Raw genomic sequence first — 14,964 nt, 5'->3', positions numbered from 1 at the left:
TGGGTAAAAAAAATCTATTTATAATATATAGGTATTTTTGTTGTTTTTTATTAAGGAAGTCATAGATAAAAAATGAATTAGATGATAAAAAAAATATTTTTAAGAAATTACATGGTCAAACTACATTACATAAATATCTATGTTACATTATATATTTAATCTGCTTCTTTTTTTTCATTATAGTTTATATATAACCCTTCCCACCATATTCTACCCTACAAAAACACTACAAAGCTATTATTTGTTAATCCATCCAAAGATGTATCAACTCAAGTCAATCTTTAAATTAAAATTTCACGTTTTTTTTCTCTGTTTTAGGGATGGATAGGGATAGATCGTAGGGTTTGAATCCTAATTTTAATGCCACACAAATTTTTAAGGTTGAGATCATTTTTTTAATTAACAATTTTTATTTATTCTTTTTAGAAAAAATGCAAATAACAACAAGCTAATTGCATATTCTTCTGCCTTCTTTTATATATATATATATATATATATATATTTATTCTTTTCTCTTTCACTTCTTTTCATCCACAAATGCAAATTACTAATCAAAATGCTTGTTGAAAAACAAAAAAAGAATGTGAAAGTATTAAAACAATTACACTTGCTCCAAACTCCAAACTTATTATTCAAACTTAAGCTGACATCACAAAATTTTCCTCCTCAATTAATTAAATTGAATTAAATATTAAACCCTTTTTTTTTAGACCCCCAATTTCGAGCCTTATTTAAGCCCCTCTTCCCCCCTCTCCTCGTCTCCAAACTATGCCCAGAAACAGCTTAGATTCATAGCACTTGTAAATTTATTATTTTTTATTTATTTCTTCTTTTGGCGAAATTCCTATTTGCAACAAAGATGATAGCTTGCTTGGGTCGAATAGTACACGACAGCGACGCCGAGTCGAAGCTGGACGACGACGTTTCCACCATATTCAACTCTCTCAATTTACAAGGCAGCATCGAAAACGGCGACGTTTCCGGCATAGCCAGTAAAGATTTCGGCGGTCTTTATTCGGTTAAGCCCTTGTATCTAATTAGACCATCGGGAGCCGAGGATATATCTCGGGTCGTTAAGGCCGCCGCCGGGACTCCCCACCTGACGGTTGCGGCTAGGGGTAACGGCCACTCAATCAACGGTCAGGCTATGGCCGACGGTGGTTACGTGATAGACATGCGTTCCACTGGGGAAAACCATTTCAATCTCTTGACCGTCAATGGCTCCCCTTGCATCGACGTCTCCGGCGGGGCATTATGGGAAGACGTCTTGAGACGGTGCGTTTCGAGGTTCGGGTTGGCTCCCAGGTCGTGGACCGATTACTTGAGCTTGACCGTTGGTGGAACCTTGTCTAACGCCGGCGTTAGTGGACAAGCCTTCCGTTATGGTCCCCAAACATCGAACGTAACGGAACTGGAAGTCGTAACGGGGAAAGGAGATATAACGGTTTGCTCCGAAACCCAAAACCCGGAACTCTTTTTCGGAGCCCTCGGTGGACTCGGTCAGTTCGGTATTATTACCCGAGCAAGGGTTAAGCTTCAGCCAGCTCCGGACATGGTGAGTATAGTTTTAGGTCAACTTTCGGTTTTGATCCCTTTACTATGTTTAAATTGAAATTTAATCCTATACTTGCAATTTTTATAATTTGGTCATCTAATTTTTTTATAATATTATTGTTTAGCTCTACATGTTAACACCAATAACGACTTTGATTAAAATGCTAAACCTGATTTTTCGAGGTCACCATTACTGTAAGTAATTCATTATGAAAGTAGAAGATCTAATAATGTTAAGGTAAAGCACAAGGAGTAAAACCCTAATTTAAGTATAGTAAAGGGATGAAAACATTTATTTAACCATGTTTTACCAAAAACAAATATATAGTGCATGATCGGCACGTTAACGTCACGTAATTTCGGTCTTTTTAAGGAGGTTTTTTTTTTATTGTTATTTGTGTGATTAGGTAAGATGGATAAGGGTGGTGTACGCCGAGTTTGAGGAATTCACTCGGGATGCTGAGTTTCTGGTGAGTCAGAAAGAAGACGAGTCGTTCGATTACGTGGAAGGGTTCGTATTCTGCAACAACGACGATCCAGTCAATGGCTGGCCCTCCGTACAGTTGAACCCGGACCAAGAGTTCAACCCGGCTCACCTCCCTCAAACCGCCGGCCCAGTCCTCTACTGCCTTGAACTGGCTGTTCATTACCGCAACAGTGACCAGCCTTCAACTGTGGATATGGTAACTTTTTTTCTTTTAAAACTTTTGTCTTAACAGTCAATAATCGCCTGCGTCGCATATTAAGATAATAACATAGAACCTTGATTGGTGACCGTGGATGAGTGAATGATAATAAGTCAAAATAAGCATATGTTGTGTTTTTAATGACTGAGTGTTGACCTACGTTGTAGCTTGGTGGGGTCCTAATAAATCTGTTGACCAAAAACAAAAATTAAGTGAGGTCCTTTCATCAATCGTGTCCCCGCCGGACAGTGAAAAAATAAAGTCAAAGAAAACTCAGAGGTGTCTTCCACGTGTACAACCTTCAGCGACGGAGGACGGGGCTCATTATCCTCCTCCATCATTTAGAAAAAAGGAATTAAAAAATATTTATAATTGTAGTTTTTCACAAATTTTTAAAATTAAATGAGGATACTAATAATGTGAGAATTATTGTATGTAGTTTTATAGATGAAACTGACCATACAGTTTAATGTATCTTTCATTGGATTTTCTGACAAGAAGATTAATTTTTTGAAAGTACCCATTCTGTTGGTGTTTAATTACGAGAATGGCACTGTGGTGTTCCTTCTCTCGGATTTTCCTGGATCGGGTCACTTTCGTGAAATCAGGAATTTGTCAGGGCTAAATTAGTAACGTTACGGCTAGCTGGCTGATTTTTGAGATTTTGGCTGACGTTTTTGGTCCCCCTTCCCCTCACCCTCACCCTCACCCTCACCCTCACCCACACAGTTCCACAAAGGGACAAAAATAACCCCATCATCTTCTGGAATCTGCAATTCACGAATGGCAATAATTTTTTCATTTTGCAAAATGACGTGATTGTCCTGGACTGCCACTTTGCAGGCTGTAAGCAGACTTGTTGGAGGGCTAGGATTCGTGGATGGGTTGATATCCCAGGTGGACGTCAGCTACATGGGATTCTTATTGCGTGTGAAACGAGCGGAGCAAGACGCGAAAGCCAACGGCGTTTGGGACAATCCTCACCCTTGGCTCAACCTCTTCGTGTCCAAATCAGACATCGTTGAATTCGATCGGACGGTGTTTAAAAAGATGGTGAAAAATGGAATCGGTGGGCCCATGTTAATCTACCCTCTTTTACGAAGCAAGTGAGTATTGCCCTCCCCCTTTCCCAATTATTTATTATTGTGGACCCCTCCTTCCATTATATGTCAAAAAACCTGCATGTCTGTCACGTGAGAGATGACGAGGTTTCATCACAAAGCTTGGAATCTTGAAACGTGTCATAAGGTGGGACCGTGAGGACCAAATTTCACTTTTGTTTTTTTAGGTTTAATTATAGCTTTGTCTTTCTACTATGCTCAAATTTAAATTTTAGTACTTATATTTTAATTCCACATAACATGATTTTAGTCCTAATAATTATTTGATTAAAATTATTGACATGTATTTAAAAAAAGAAAAACATCCCTTCGAATACCAAAAAAGAAATCATATCAACATGATGAGTGAAGAGGGAAATTCAAGTTAATATGTTAACTAAAATAATTAACGATATTAATTATTTAAATTAATTAATGATAAAGTTATATTATATTAAAATATAAGGATTAAATTTAACTTCTTTTATGAACAACAATGAATCAAACCTCAGATCACCTGGCCGGGTTTTTCCATCTGCTCGGAGGATACTTTTGCTTAAACAAATTAAATCAGGTGGCTGGGATTTGTTGTTTTTTTTTAGAGTCAACCACACGGGGTGAGCTCAACCGTAGTGAACCATAACCGTAGTCGATGGAGCATTTGTGATTACAGTGTACGTCATGTTGGGTGTTTTGGTTAAACGTAGATATACAAGTAAAGTATAAAAGACAAAGATTTGTGGTGGGTCCCACTCACATAGGATTAAAAGAATTTTGAATAGGAAAAACATATTATGTTTTTCACCGTCTGAAAATTGTGTTAAAATTCAGACTACTACTAATAATAATGTTGGGGAGGACATATCGGTCATTAAGCGTAACTCTTTTTATGGAAAGTGAGATTTTCCAAGTGAGGTAACTTTCAATTTCCGGCCCATCAGTCTTCGCCATTTCAGAAACAGACAAACAAAAATTATTCGCCCAACCAAGCTTTACAATGACACCCATTATTTGTCTGTGTTCCACCATTTTCTTATTTTCTCTGACGAAATTACCCCTTCCGTGACCTTGGCCTTGCATTTTGCCTAACTAAATTTCGTTATGGCCTCTCAAAACTTTCCCAGAAAAAGGAAATTTTTCTTTAAATGATAGGGGGGAAAATGGGAATTATTTTGTTTTTCCTCAAATTTATATATAGGATAAGATTGTGACCTATGAAAGGCACCCATGTCTTTTTTTGTTTTAGCTAAAATCTATGTTTTAAAATGGACATAAAAAATGAGCATATATGGAGAGTCATTCATTGGTTCTTTTTATATCTTTGTTTTCCAATGCATGAATGGGTTGGGTTTTATTTTTTTTATTTTTTCAGATGGGATAGTCGGACATCGGTGGCGTTGCCAGAAGGGGAGATCTTTTACATCGTGGCGTTGCTCCGGTTTGCTCCGAAGGGGCCGTCGGTGGAGAAGAAGGTAGCGGAGAACCGTGAGATAGTGAAATGGTGCATCAAAGAGGGATTGGATTTCAAGCTATACCTCCCTCACTACCGTGCCAAAGAGGATTGGAAACGACATTTTGGGAATCAATGGACGAGACTTGAGAAGAGGAAGGCCAATTTTGATCCTATGTCCATCCTTGCACCTGGACAAAGAATTTTTAAAAGGACTAATCAATAATAATAATTTAGTAGGCAATTGTAATTTGTTGTTAACTTCGCATATATATATATCAAATATATCATCTATTAATTGTTGAGTCATCTCCATTTGTATTTGCTTGACAATCAATGTTGGATTATCAATGTAAAGGAAAAAAAATTCTAATTATGAATTTTATCCTTTTATTTTACAAAAATTTAAAAAATTAATATCTATATTTTAATTTATTAAAATTCAATCTTTGTATTTTATAAATACAAATTTGAAAAATTAGTTTAAGTGGATAACACTGAAATTTTAAAGTTAAATTGTTGATTTGGAATTTGATAGTTGAACCATTCATATATATGAAATGAGCACAAAATGGCACTCTACCAATTTATCTGCAGCAAATTATTAAAATTCAATGGTTTAAGTTAATATAGTTACCAACAACTAGACTATATTGTTAATTTTTGTAAGGTATAACGATTTTTCGCCCTCTAATTTTATAAAAAAGTTATTTTAGTCTTTCATTTAATTTTTCATTTTTTTTAGTCCTTTAACTTACATTTTTGTCAAATCACTCAAAAATAGATAGAAAATTTAACATTTATTAACTTTGCTAACAAGGCATACACATGGATTGCACATAGATAACACGTTAGCATTTAATTAAAATTTAAAAATTTAAAAAATATTAAAATATATATTAATAAGTTTCTAATAAATTTTAACTATCTGAAAAGAATAGTTTTATTTTTTAAAATTTAAAAAATAATTAAATCCCGGTGTGTCATCCACTTGCATGCAACGTTAACAAAGTTAAAAAACATTAGGTTTTTCATTCATTTTTGGGTGATTTAATAAAGAAAAATACTAATTTTAAGGGCTAAGAAAACGAAAAATAAATAGAGAGTACTAAAATAATTTTTTTAAAATTAGGAAGGTGGGAATGCTTTTTTGTAAAATAAAATGATGGGATTGTGAGAAAATAAATTAAAGGGATTAATTTTTAGTTATCCTAAAATAAAAGGAAGAAATTCTAAATTGAAAAAAAAGTTTTGATCATTGTCATTATTCCTGGAAAGAAAGATAAAGGCGATGAAGTTGAAAATTGATTTGATTAGCAAGCTCCTAAAATTGAAAGCATGGACATGATCAAAGTTAAGTTGGAATAGTGAAAATGGAAGGAATAATTATGAAAAATACCTTAATTTATTTAAAAAAGCACTAAGCCCATTATTAGCTTCTAGACCAAATTTTGGTTCATGTCATTGTCAACGTGCCTTTTAGCCAACCAATATAGACCGTTCAATTTCATGTCATATCCAAAGATAAATAAACAAACTCAAGTGGGATTGATGTTCCAGTTCCAGATAATTTGACTTCAACTTGCACCCAAAAAATAAAGGGGTCAAATCCTTTTCAAGAACACAAGCTAAACAAAGCATAAGATGTGAAAAAACAAATGATAAACTTGGGAATTAGTTAGGTATCTGATTCTCTTTTTGAAACAAGACTCAATATCAATATTACCATACCTTTTCTTTTTGCCCTCTTTTGATTTCGGATATTTATTTTAGACTTTTGACTAAATTTAGAGTAAAATCAAGTTGGACTCCTAAATAGAAATCTCCTTTATATATATATATTTATTTCAGCTCAAAACCTTACTTAAAGCTAAAAAATTTATATTGAAGTCGAAAATAAAAATAAAAACATTACCATTTAGTTAACTATAAACTGCTAGAAAACCAAACCCTTAATAAAAGACATAGGTTTTCTTAACCATTAGGTTTTCTTGTTGTTTGAGTTTAACCTTACCTGCGGGGGATTGTTTGAAAGTGGGTGCAATTCAAAACTACTTTGTTTTCTTTCTTCCCTTCCCCTTTTACTTTTTTTATGAAAAGCAGAGAAATTAAAATGCTAAAATGGGAGGGGACCCAGAGCAGCTTTAGAGTTCAATTATAAGATGATGATTTCTTGTAAGATGGAGCAACCAATGGGTGAAGGTTTTCCTCGTTTAAATCCCATGCAGAGCATCCTATACGTTCTTTGGGAATCTTGTCATGCATGGACGGATTCTACCTTCCTTTTTCCTGCGGATTTTACAACTCTTTAATACATGCTCATTTTTACCCTCTACTTACAACCTGTATTGCGAGCCTACTTAAAGCTATAATTCACTAAACAACACCTACTGCTTAACAATTAAGTTCATATGACCCGGCTCTTAACTTAGCACACTAGTGTTGATTTCAAAAACTCACGTCATGGGTAGCAATCAGTGTAAGTTGATAGTGATTTGTTCAATTATAAATGTATTAAAAAAACAATTAAATTCATAGGTGAAAAAAGTTAATAGCCATAGTATTACAAAAGACCAAAGAGATTAGCTCCACATTAGCTAATTTAGTTGTCATCATAGCTTCCTGAAGGTTGAAGATTTGCTTCGTGTAATGTTTTTCCAGTTTAATTTTGTTAAAGGTTGGGAGGGTGTATAAGTGGTTTAGGAAATATATAAAAAAAAACACAAAGAGATTAATTTTGACAATTTATTTTTAGGGACAACTAAATTTTAAATATTTTAATTGAGTCTTCAAAGTATTTACTTTCATATTAGCCTGACCCTTTCATCAACCTATTTGTAACTTTGGGTATTGAATGTTAGCTCGGATTTGACTTGGAACATATTTAAAACATTCTAATTGAGTCCCCAAAGCATTTCATATCATATTGATCAAATCCTTTCATCAGTTTAATCGTAACCTTAGACGTTAAATGTTAGCTTGGATTTGACTTGGAACATATTTAAGATCAAATTTTAAACACAACTGTACTCATCGAATGGGCTCCTTGGATTTAACGTGTTTAAAAAAATATTCCTCCTAAATTTTATTGATATTGCTTTTTTTTTAACACATTAGATCCAGACTGTTCATACATTAGCTATACATGTGTTTTACATATGCTATAGATTAGATTCGAGTTGAGTCAAGAATTTTGACCAAAATTTAGAGTTAACTCTTATTTTATAATAGGTTAAAATATGTTATAAGTCCCTATACTTATAAAAAAATTAGGAATTTAGCTCATGTACTTCTATTTCATGAATTTAGTCCCTCTACTTTTCAAATTTCGAAATTCAGGTCCAACTATTAACATTGTTAAATTGTGTTGTTAAATTTGCTGCTATAACATTTTTTAAATAAAAAAAACTCTCACTTAATTTAACCATGTAATTAAAAAAACGACTTTATAATTAGCTTAAATTTAACCATTACAAGATTATATGATGAAAGGATTTAGGGGAATGATGCATAAAAGGCACATTCACCCATTTAGTGTTTTAGGTTGTCCTTCAATGCTGTAAATCAAGTAGAAACCAAGCAAATAAATGTGGTCAATCAAAATGAAGAAAAATACAATCAAGTAGGGTTTGAAAGATTTTATACTATATTTTAGTTAAACAAATCAAGTAAGACTTTATTCATACTGGAAGATTAAATTGAAGTAGTTGTAGAAAAAGCTAATCTTGATTTTTGTGGGGTAAAAAAACATATTCGGAACCATGACAGTATTGTGTCTTGTCAAAATAGTTTTCGAGATGATTTCTTTTGGAATATGTAGCATCAATGTTGATTCTCTATGGACACGTGCATGGGATGCTTTGTGACATGTAAATTGGTTTACTTTATGAAGAAAAGAATAATATCCCCACGCTAGATTTCTCCAGGACGACAAAAACAAATTATCTTTCTAGATTACGATTCCAAGGATGATTTTCATTTGATTTAAAGAGACAATTGAAGTGATTATATTTAAAATACTTAAACCCAAACGTGAAATAAACCCAAATAAGTATTTAAATGTTGTTTAAAAAAACAATTAAACCCACCAATTAAATCTATATAGGGCATATCTCAAGGATTTGTAATTTGATTTATTTTTATATAAATTATAAATTTACCATTTGACACATTAATCAAAGACGCTTCCCTTATACTTAAAATCATAAAACAATGGAACTCTTTCAAAAAGGAAATTAAGATTTTGGCTAAAAGGTCTTTCGGATTTTGTAGTATTCCCCTTGGATTGATTATAGATTCTTCTTTTTATGAGTTGAATCTAAACCCAAAATTAGGGTATGGATAATCGATTTTCAACATATATTATTATTGTGGTATGAAAAGCCAAGACAAGTCAAAAGTTGGAGTATAGCCTTCCTTTCTGCATATCTACAAAAGGGTTTTACTTAGTGAACTTTACAGTTGTAGCCGTGAATTTGATTCTTTTATATACATATGTACAAGGGTAAGTGCCTATGAATTTATCCAAATAAAATTTTGTTTTAAAAGGGTATGAACTGAATATTTTATAATTAAAAGGACTAAAATTAGTATTATTTCATTTAATCAAAGAAGCCGGGCCCCACTTAGTCCTTACCCTGCTACATCCTTAGAAGAAAAAAAAATCCATGTCATTATATTAATACAAAAAAATGATGGTAGAGCATGGTCCACTTCGTTCTCTACAACTGTGTTGAGTGAGGATGATGCCAAATTTTATTGAATTTAGAGTAATTGAGCCAAAAAAGGAAAAGGGTGTGTTAGAAGAAAAGTAATGACTTATAGATGTCGTCCTCGGTGTGGGCTAAGAAGATGACAGGAATTAGGCGATCCAGCTTACAGAAAGCTACGCATTCATAATCAATAAGCGACAAAAGGAATTTAATCAAGAATAAGTCATAAAAGATAGTCTTACCTGTTTTCATCCATTTTTTGACCCCTAGATGCTCTTTTTCACTTCACTTTTATGCTAAGTGTTCAGTTTTGGAGGATGTAATGTAAAATTATATCTAATAATAGGATTATTAGAATGAAAAATTATTTTGTTTAATTTATTTGGTTGAAATGTAAAATTTTATTATTTAATTGACAGAACTAAAAAAATCATTTAAAATTACATTTTATTTCATTATTATTAATTTTTTTCATTATTAACTGCACAAATATTAAAGCTTATGATATGTTGGATAACTTGAGTGGAGACGATAGAACCGAAGACTTATATGGAAATAAACAGTAGGCTTTGAGGCGCAAATAATGCTTTCCAAAGAGAACTATTTGCCCCCACACAAAGTTGCTAGAGAATTAAGACAAAGGTACTCCCGGGATACAACGAAGTTTTGAATTTCCTTTGATTAGCAAAATCGAGGAATTCCCTAACTCTTACTCTAGTTTCTGAAAATAGGATTGATTGTAATTGTGATTTGTGAGCACCATAGAATAGGGGTGATCATGGGTTGGGATACTCGGCCCGGCCTGACGGTCCACCCAAAAAATGAGAGGGTTCGGGTAAAAATATAGGTCCGAAATATGAGTTTGGACAAAAAAAGAGGCCTATTTAGAAAACGGGTCGGGCCCGAATGTATATTAAATATATATTTTTTATTTTTAATCAAATATACTTTTTAATCAAATATATATATTAAATATATACTTTTTTGGTGTTGTAAAATTTAATATGGGCTGGGCCAGGCTCGGGCTTAGCAATTTTCTTTCGAGCCGGGCTTGGACAAATTTTTAGGCCCATATTTCAGGCCGAGTCAAGCTCGGGCCTAGAAAATGGGCCTAAAATTTTGTCTGGGCTCGGCCATGATCACCTCTACCATAGACCATCCATTTATATGCATTCAAAGGATACTATTTTGAAGAATCACAACCCTTCGTGTTGAACATACTTCTTAGAAGAAATATGTCCCATGAAAATGTATCCATTGAATGATAATTTATCACTTTCTAAATGTATTTATTGAATTATAATTATTACTTTCCAAAATTGAATAAGTGCTCATCAAAAAATTAAATTTGCAATCTATAATTTCTAACATAGTATTTTTACTATACTAATAAATGAATGAATTGCCCTCCTAAATTAATTTCATATCACATTTTTTAAATTTAAAATTGGAGAGAAACAATAAATATTTGGGGTTTCTCTTTTGATTAAAGTGATTGAAAAAGAAAGAAGAAAAAGAAAACATTTGTTACTAAAACATATTATTTGTTATGGTTTAAAGAAAAATTTTTAACAAATGATAAAAATATTATAAAAGCAACATTTTGCACATATTGTTAATTTCCATCAACTAATAATATAGAAAATTTTGAAAAATATATTAAAAAAATAATTTTTAATTTACACATATTGTTAATTTCTATCAACTAATAATATAGAAAATTATTATTATTTTGTTTGATGTTATGGGTCGAAATGGAACAAGGGGAAACAATGCGCAGCATGGGTTTAGTTAAACAGAGTGTTTTAAAAAATTAGGTACTATTAGTTTTACCATTCATTTTAACTAAATTTTAAGCAATTAATTCATTTTCATTTTCCTTCCTATATATTGGGGTGTAAGGGAGTTGAGCCAGTTATGAAAAAGGAATTAGTTGTTGCACAAATTTATCTTTCTCTATTCTCTTCCCTAGTTTCTCCTACCGTTTTTGCGATTGTTCTTTTTCTTTTTTTTTCTATTTTCAACTGTATCAAGGTATCGGAGCTCAACGATTTGCTATGTCCAGGGATGGTGTGACCACGAGACTACAGAAGGATGTGGGCGTTCTTCAACAAGAAATGGTAAAAGTCCAAGGTGAACTCTCCCAGTTGGGTTCCAAGTGAGATACTAAGCTAGAGGCTTGATTGCAATGTTTTAAAGAGGAATTTCGTATGGAGATGCACTCTTTGTTTAAAAAGTATTTGGGCAATCCCATTACTTTGAATACAATAGCAACTGTTCAAGCCAAGGGGAAAGGGGTTTTGGGAGTGCCACCTCTAGGATTTCCATCTAAGAATCCTCTATAAGTCCCTCAACCTCTTTTGAGACCTACGATTTTGAACCTACCTAGTTCGGGGTTCCTTTAGGAGCATTCCTACAGGTTAGAATGCCTTCGTTTTGATGGAGCTGACTTTAGGGGCTAGTGGTTGAAGCTAGAGTAGTACTTTGCAACTAAAAGAGTGCTTGAGTATGATAAGGTATGTACAGTGGCGCTTCACCTAGAAGGTTGAGCCTTAGATTAACATAACTTCTTGCCTAAAAGCATGGAGGTCTTCACTTGTTGGATTGGACTTGTTATGCTCATAGTTTGAGAAAGTGTTTTGGATCAAGCATATTTAAGGAGTTGATAGCTGAATTGGTGACCTTGAAACAACAAGGCCCAGTGGAGCAATATCACGACCAATTTGTAAGCCTTTTGAACCAGTTACAATTACCAAAATCATATACCCTTAGAATATTTGTTAGTAATATGAAAACGAAAATAATTTAGTACTTACAACTATTTAGACCTCAAACATTGGTGAAATGGTTCCACATTGCTCAACAAATAGAGAGTATTTTAGGAGTATCTCCTAGGAAGGGATTTTTAATTGAAGCTAATTCATTGCCTAGGTTTAGTTCACCCCTAGCTTTTCTATTTCTACTCGACCACATGGCTCTGCTCAATCTGGTTCCTAGGCTTATCCATCATCAAGGGGATCTGTGTCATCTAAAGGGTCCACAAAAGGAGTAAGTCCTACATTCATGGATGAAAGAAAGCAAAAAGGCCTTTGCTTATGGTGTGGAGCCAAGTACCACATTAGCCACATATGTGTTAAAATCCAATTATATCAAATGTTGCTAGAGTCACCTTGTGAGGAGGATATAGAGGATTTTCAAGAATGCTCAGAGCAGTTGAAGGATCTTCCTAGAGAAGGGGATCAACACAAATACCTGTACTGTCCTTGCATGCAATCAAAGGGTCTCAGGGTCTCTATACCATGAGGATTGAGGCAAAAATAGGGTCAGCCAAGGTTATTTTCTTAGTAGATTCTGGAAGTGCACATAACTTCCTAGACTTTAGGTTGGTATCTAGGTTGGCCTTACCTATTTGGCACCAACAACAGATGAGAGTTACTATAGCTGATGAAAGACAACTGTTTACTAGTGGCACTTGTAAGAGAGTAGAATTGGAGGTCCAAGGAGCCAATTTCATTACTGATTTTATGATTTTACCCATGAATGGGTGTGATTTGGTTTTAGGAATACAATGGTTGCTTTCCCTAGGGTCTATAAACTGAAATTTTAGTTCCATGACCATGTAGTTTTCTTCTAATAGGTCTTTTGTACTATTAAAGGTATTCTACCAAGTAGCATTGAAGTGCTAAGACAAGGGTAGTAAGCAAAAATTTTTCAATGGTTGGTTGAGAATTAAGCCCTTGTGCATTATTTATGACTAGTATTGAACAAGTGGCCTTATCAGCAATCTTTGCTCAGACCTTGCCTGAAGAATTACAATTGCTCCTTAAGGGATTTTAGGATACCTTTCAAGGTATCTCAAGTTTGCCTCCTATAAGGCCCCAAGATCACATGATACCTCTTAAGGATGAAGGAGCAGTTGTTAAAGTCAGACTTTACAGGTACCCTATGATCTAGAAGTCTGAGTTAGAAAGACTTGTTAAAGAAATGTTTCAAGCTAGAATAATCAGAGATAATTCCAATCCCTTTACTTCTCTTGTGGTCACGGTGAAGAAAAAAGATGGCACCTGAAGACTTTATGTAGACTATAGACACTTTAATCAATTGACAATCAATGATTGATTTCCAATTCCCATTATTGAAAAGCTGCTAGATGAGTTGGGACAGGCCAAGGTGTTTTTTAAGTTAGATTTGAGATTTGGTTACACCAGATTAGAATGCATGAAGCTAACATTCCAAAGATAACTTTCAAAATTTATGAAGGCCATTACGAGTTTTTGGTAATTGATGAACACTATTTTTAAACCATTATTGGTTAGTAAAATTTTAGTTTTTTTTATGACATATTGGTTTATTCCACCACTTGGTTGGAATATGTGACCCATCTCAGAGAGGTTTTCATGTTGTTGAGGCAACATCAACTCTTTTTCATGAAGAGTAAATGCTCATTTGGTACTGATCGAGTAGAGTACTTGGGACATGTCATCTCCAAGGAAACTATTTTAATGGATAAGACCAATGTGGATTGTGTAGCAAACTGACCTCTTCCTACTTCCATCACGGAGTTGAGGGGATTTTGGGACTCTCGAGATACTATAAGAGGTTCATTAAACACTATGGTATAATTGTTAGACCCTTAACCAGTTTGCTTAAGAAGGATGCTTGAAGGTGGAGTGATCAAGCCACTATTGCTTTTAAGTAGCTGAAAAAAGCTCTATGTTCAACACTAGTCTTGGTTCTTCCTAATTTTAAACTAGAATTCTGTGTGGATACTGATGCCTTGGGTTATGGGGTAGGTGTAGTGTTTCAGCTTTCAGCTACAATAAAGACTTGTGGCTTATTTTAGCAAAGAGTTGGGGATAAAGCACCAAGCCTTGTCCATATACGAGAAGGAAATAATGGTTGTGCTATTAGCTTTGAGAAAATGACACTCGTGCTTAGTGGAAAGGCACTTTAAAATCAGAATTGGTCACCAAAGTTTAAGGTTTCTAGTTTATCAGATGGTTGTAACTCCTTTTTAGTAGAAATAAGTAGCAAAAATGCTCGAGGTATGACTATGAAGTGATTTACAGAAAGGGGTCAAGTAATGTGGTAGCAAATGTCTTGTCAATTAAGTAGTCTTTAAAAGAAGGGCAATACTTGCAGATTATTGGAAGCACTATCAACTATAGTATTCTTGCAAGCATCCTACCTAGTTGACACTAAAGTTCAGAAGTTGTGTTAAGAAGTCCAGCAGCAAGGCACCAAGCATCCAAAATATTCTTGGGATGGCAGGTTCCTTAGAAGAAAGGGGAAGATTGTGGTGGGAAATATGGCTAGCCTCAAGCAAAAATTATTTCAACATTTTTATGCTAGTGCTATGAGTGGTCATTTAGGGGTACATGTACTAAAAAGTAGGTTGACTAGTCTTTTATATTGGAAAGCTTTAACCAATGATGTTAAGAGATGGGTGAAAAAAAGTCTCA

At 33.9% G+C, this 14,964-nt stretch overlaps 1 protein-coding gene across 1 annotated transcript; it reads left to right on the top strand.

Annotated features, from left to right (window-relative positions):
- The first annotated feature begins 516 nt into the window (after window positions 1-516).
- Window positions 517-5,166, top strand: LOC107962826 (cytokinin dehydrogenase 7). The gene is made up of 4 exons (XM_016899358.2): window positions 517-1,555; window positions 1,962-2,237; window positions 3,084-3,346; window positions 4,713-5,166. Exons 1-4 carry the CDS (start codon window positions 860-862, stop codon window positions 5,014-5,016), a joined length of 1,539 nt encoding a protein of 512 aa, XP_016754847.2. The 5' UTR covers window positions 517-859; the 3' UTR covers window positions 5,017-5,166.
- Window positions 5,167-14,964: the final 9,798 nt, after the last annotated feature.

The sequence above is a fragment of the Gossypium hirsutum genome, chromosome D06 (genome assembly GCF_007990345.1).
Source record: "Gossypium hirsutum isolate 1008001.06 chromosome D06, Gossypium_hirsutum_v2.1, whole genome shotgun sequence".
NCBI lineage: Eukaryota > Viridiplantae > Streptophyta > Magnoliopsida > Malvales > Malvaceae > Gossypium > Gossypium hirsutum.
This window is presented reverse-complemented; position numbering and strand designations above follow the sequence as displayed.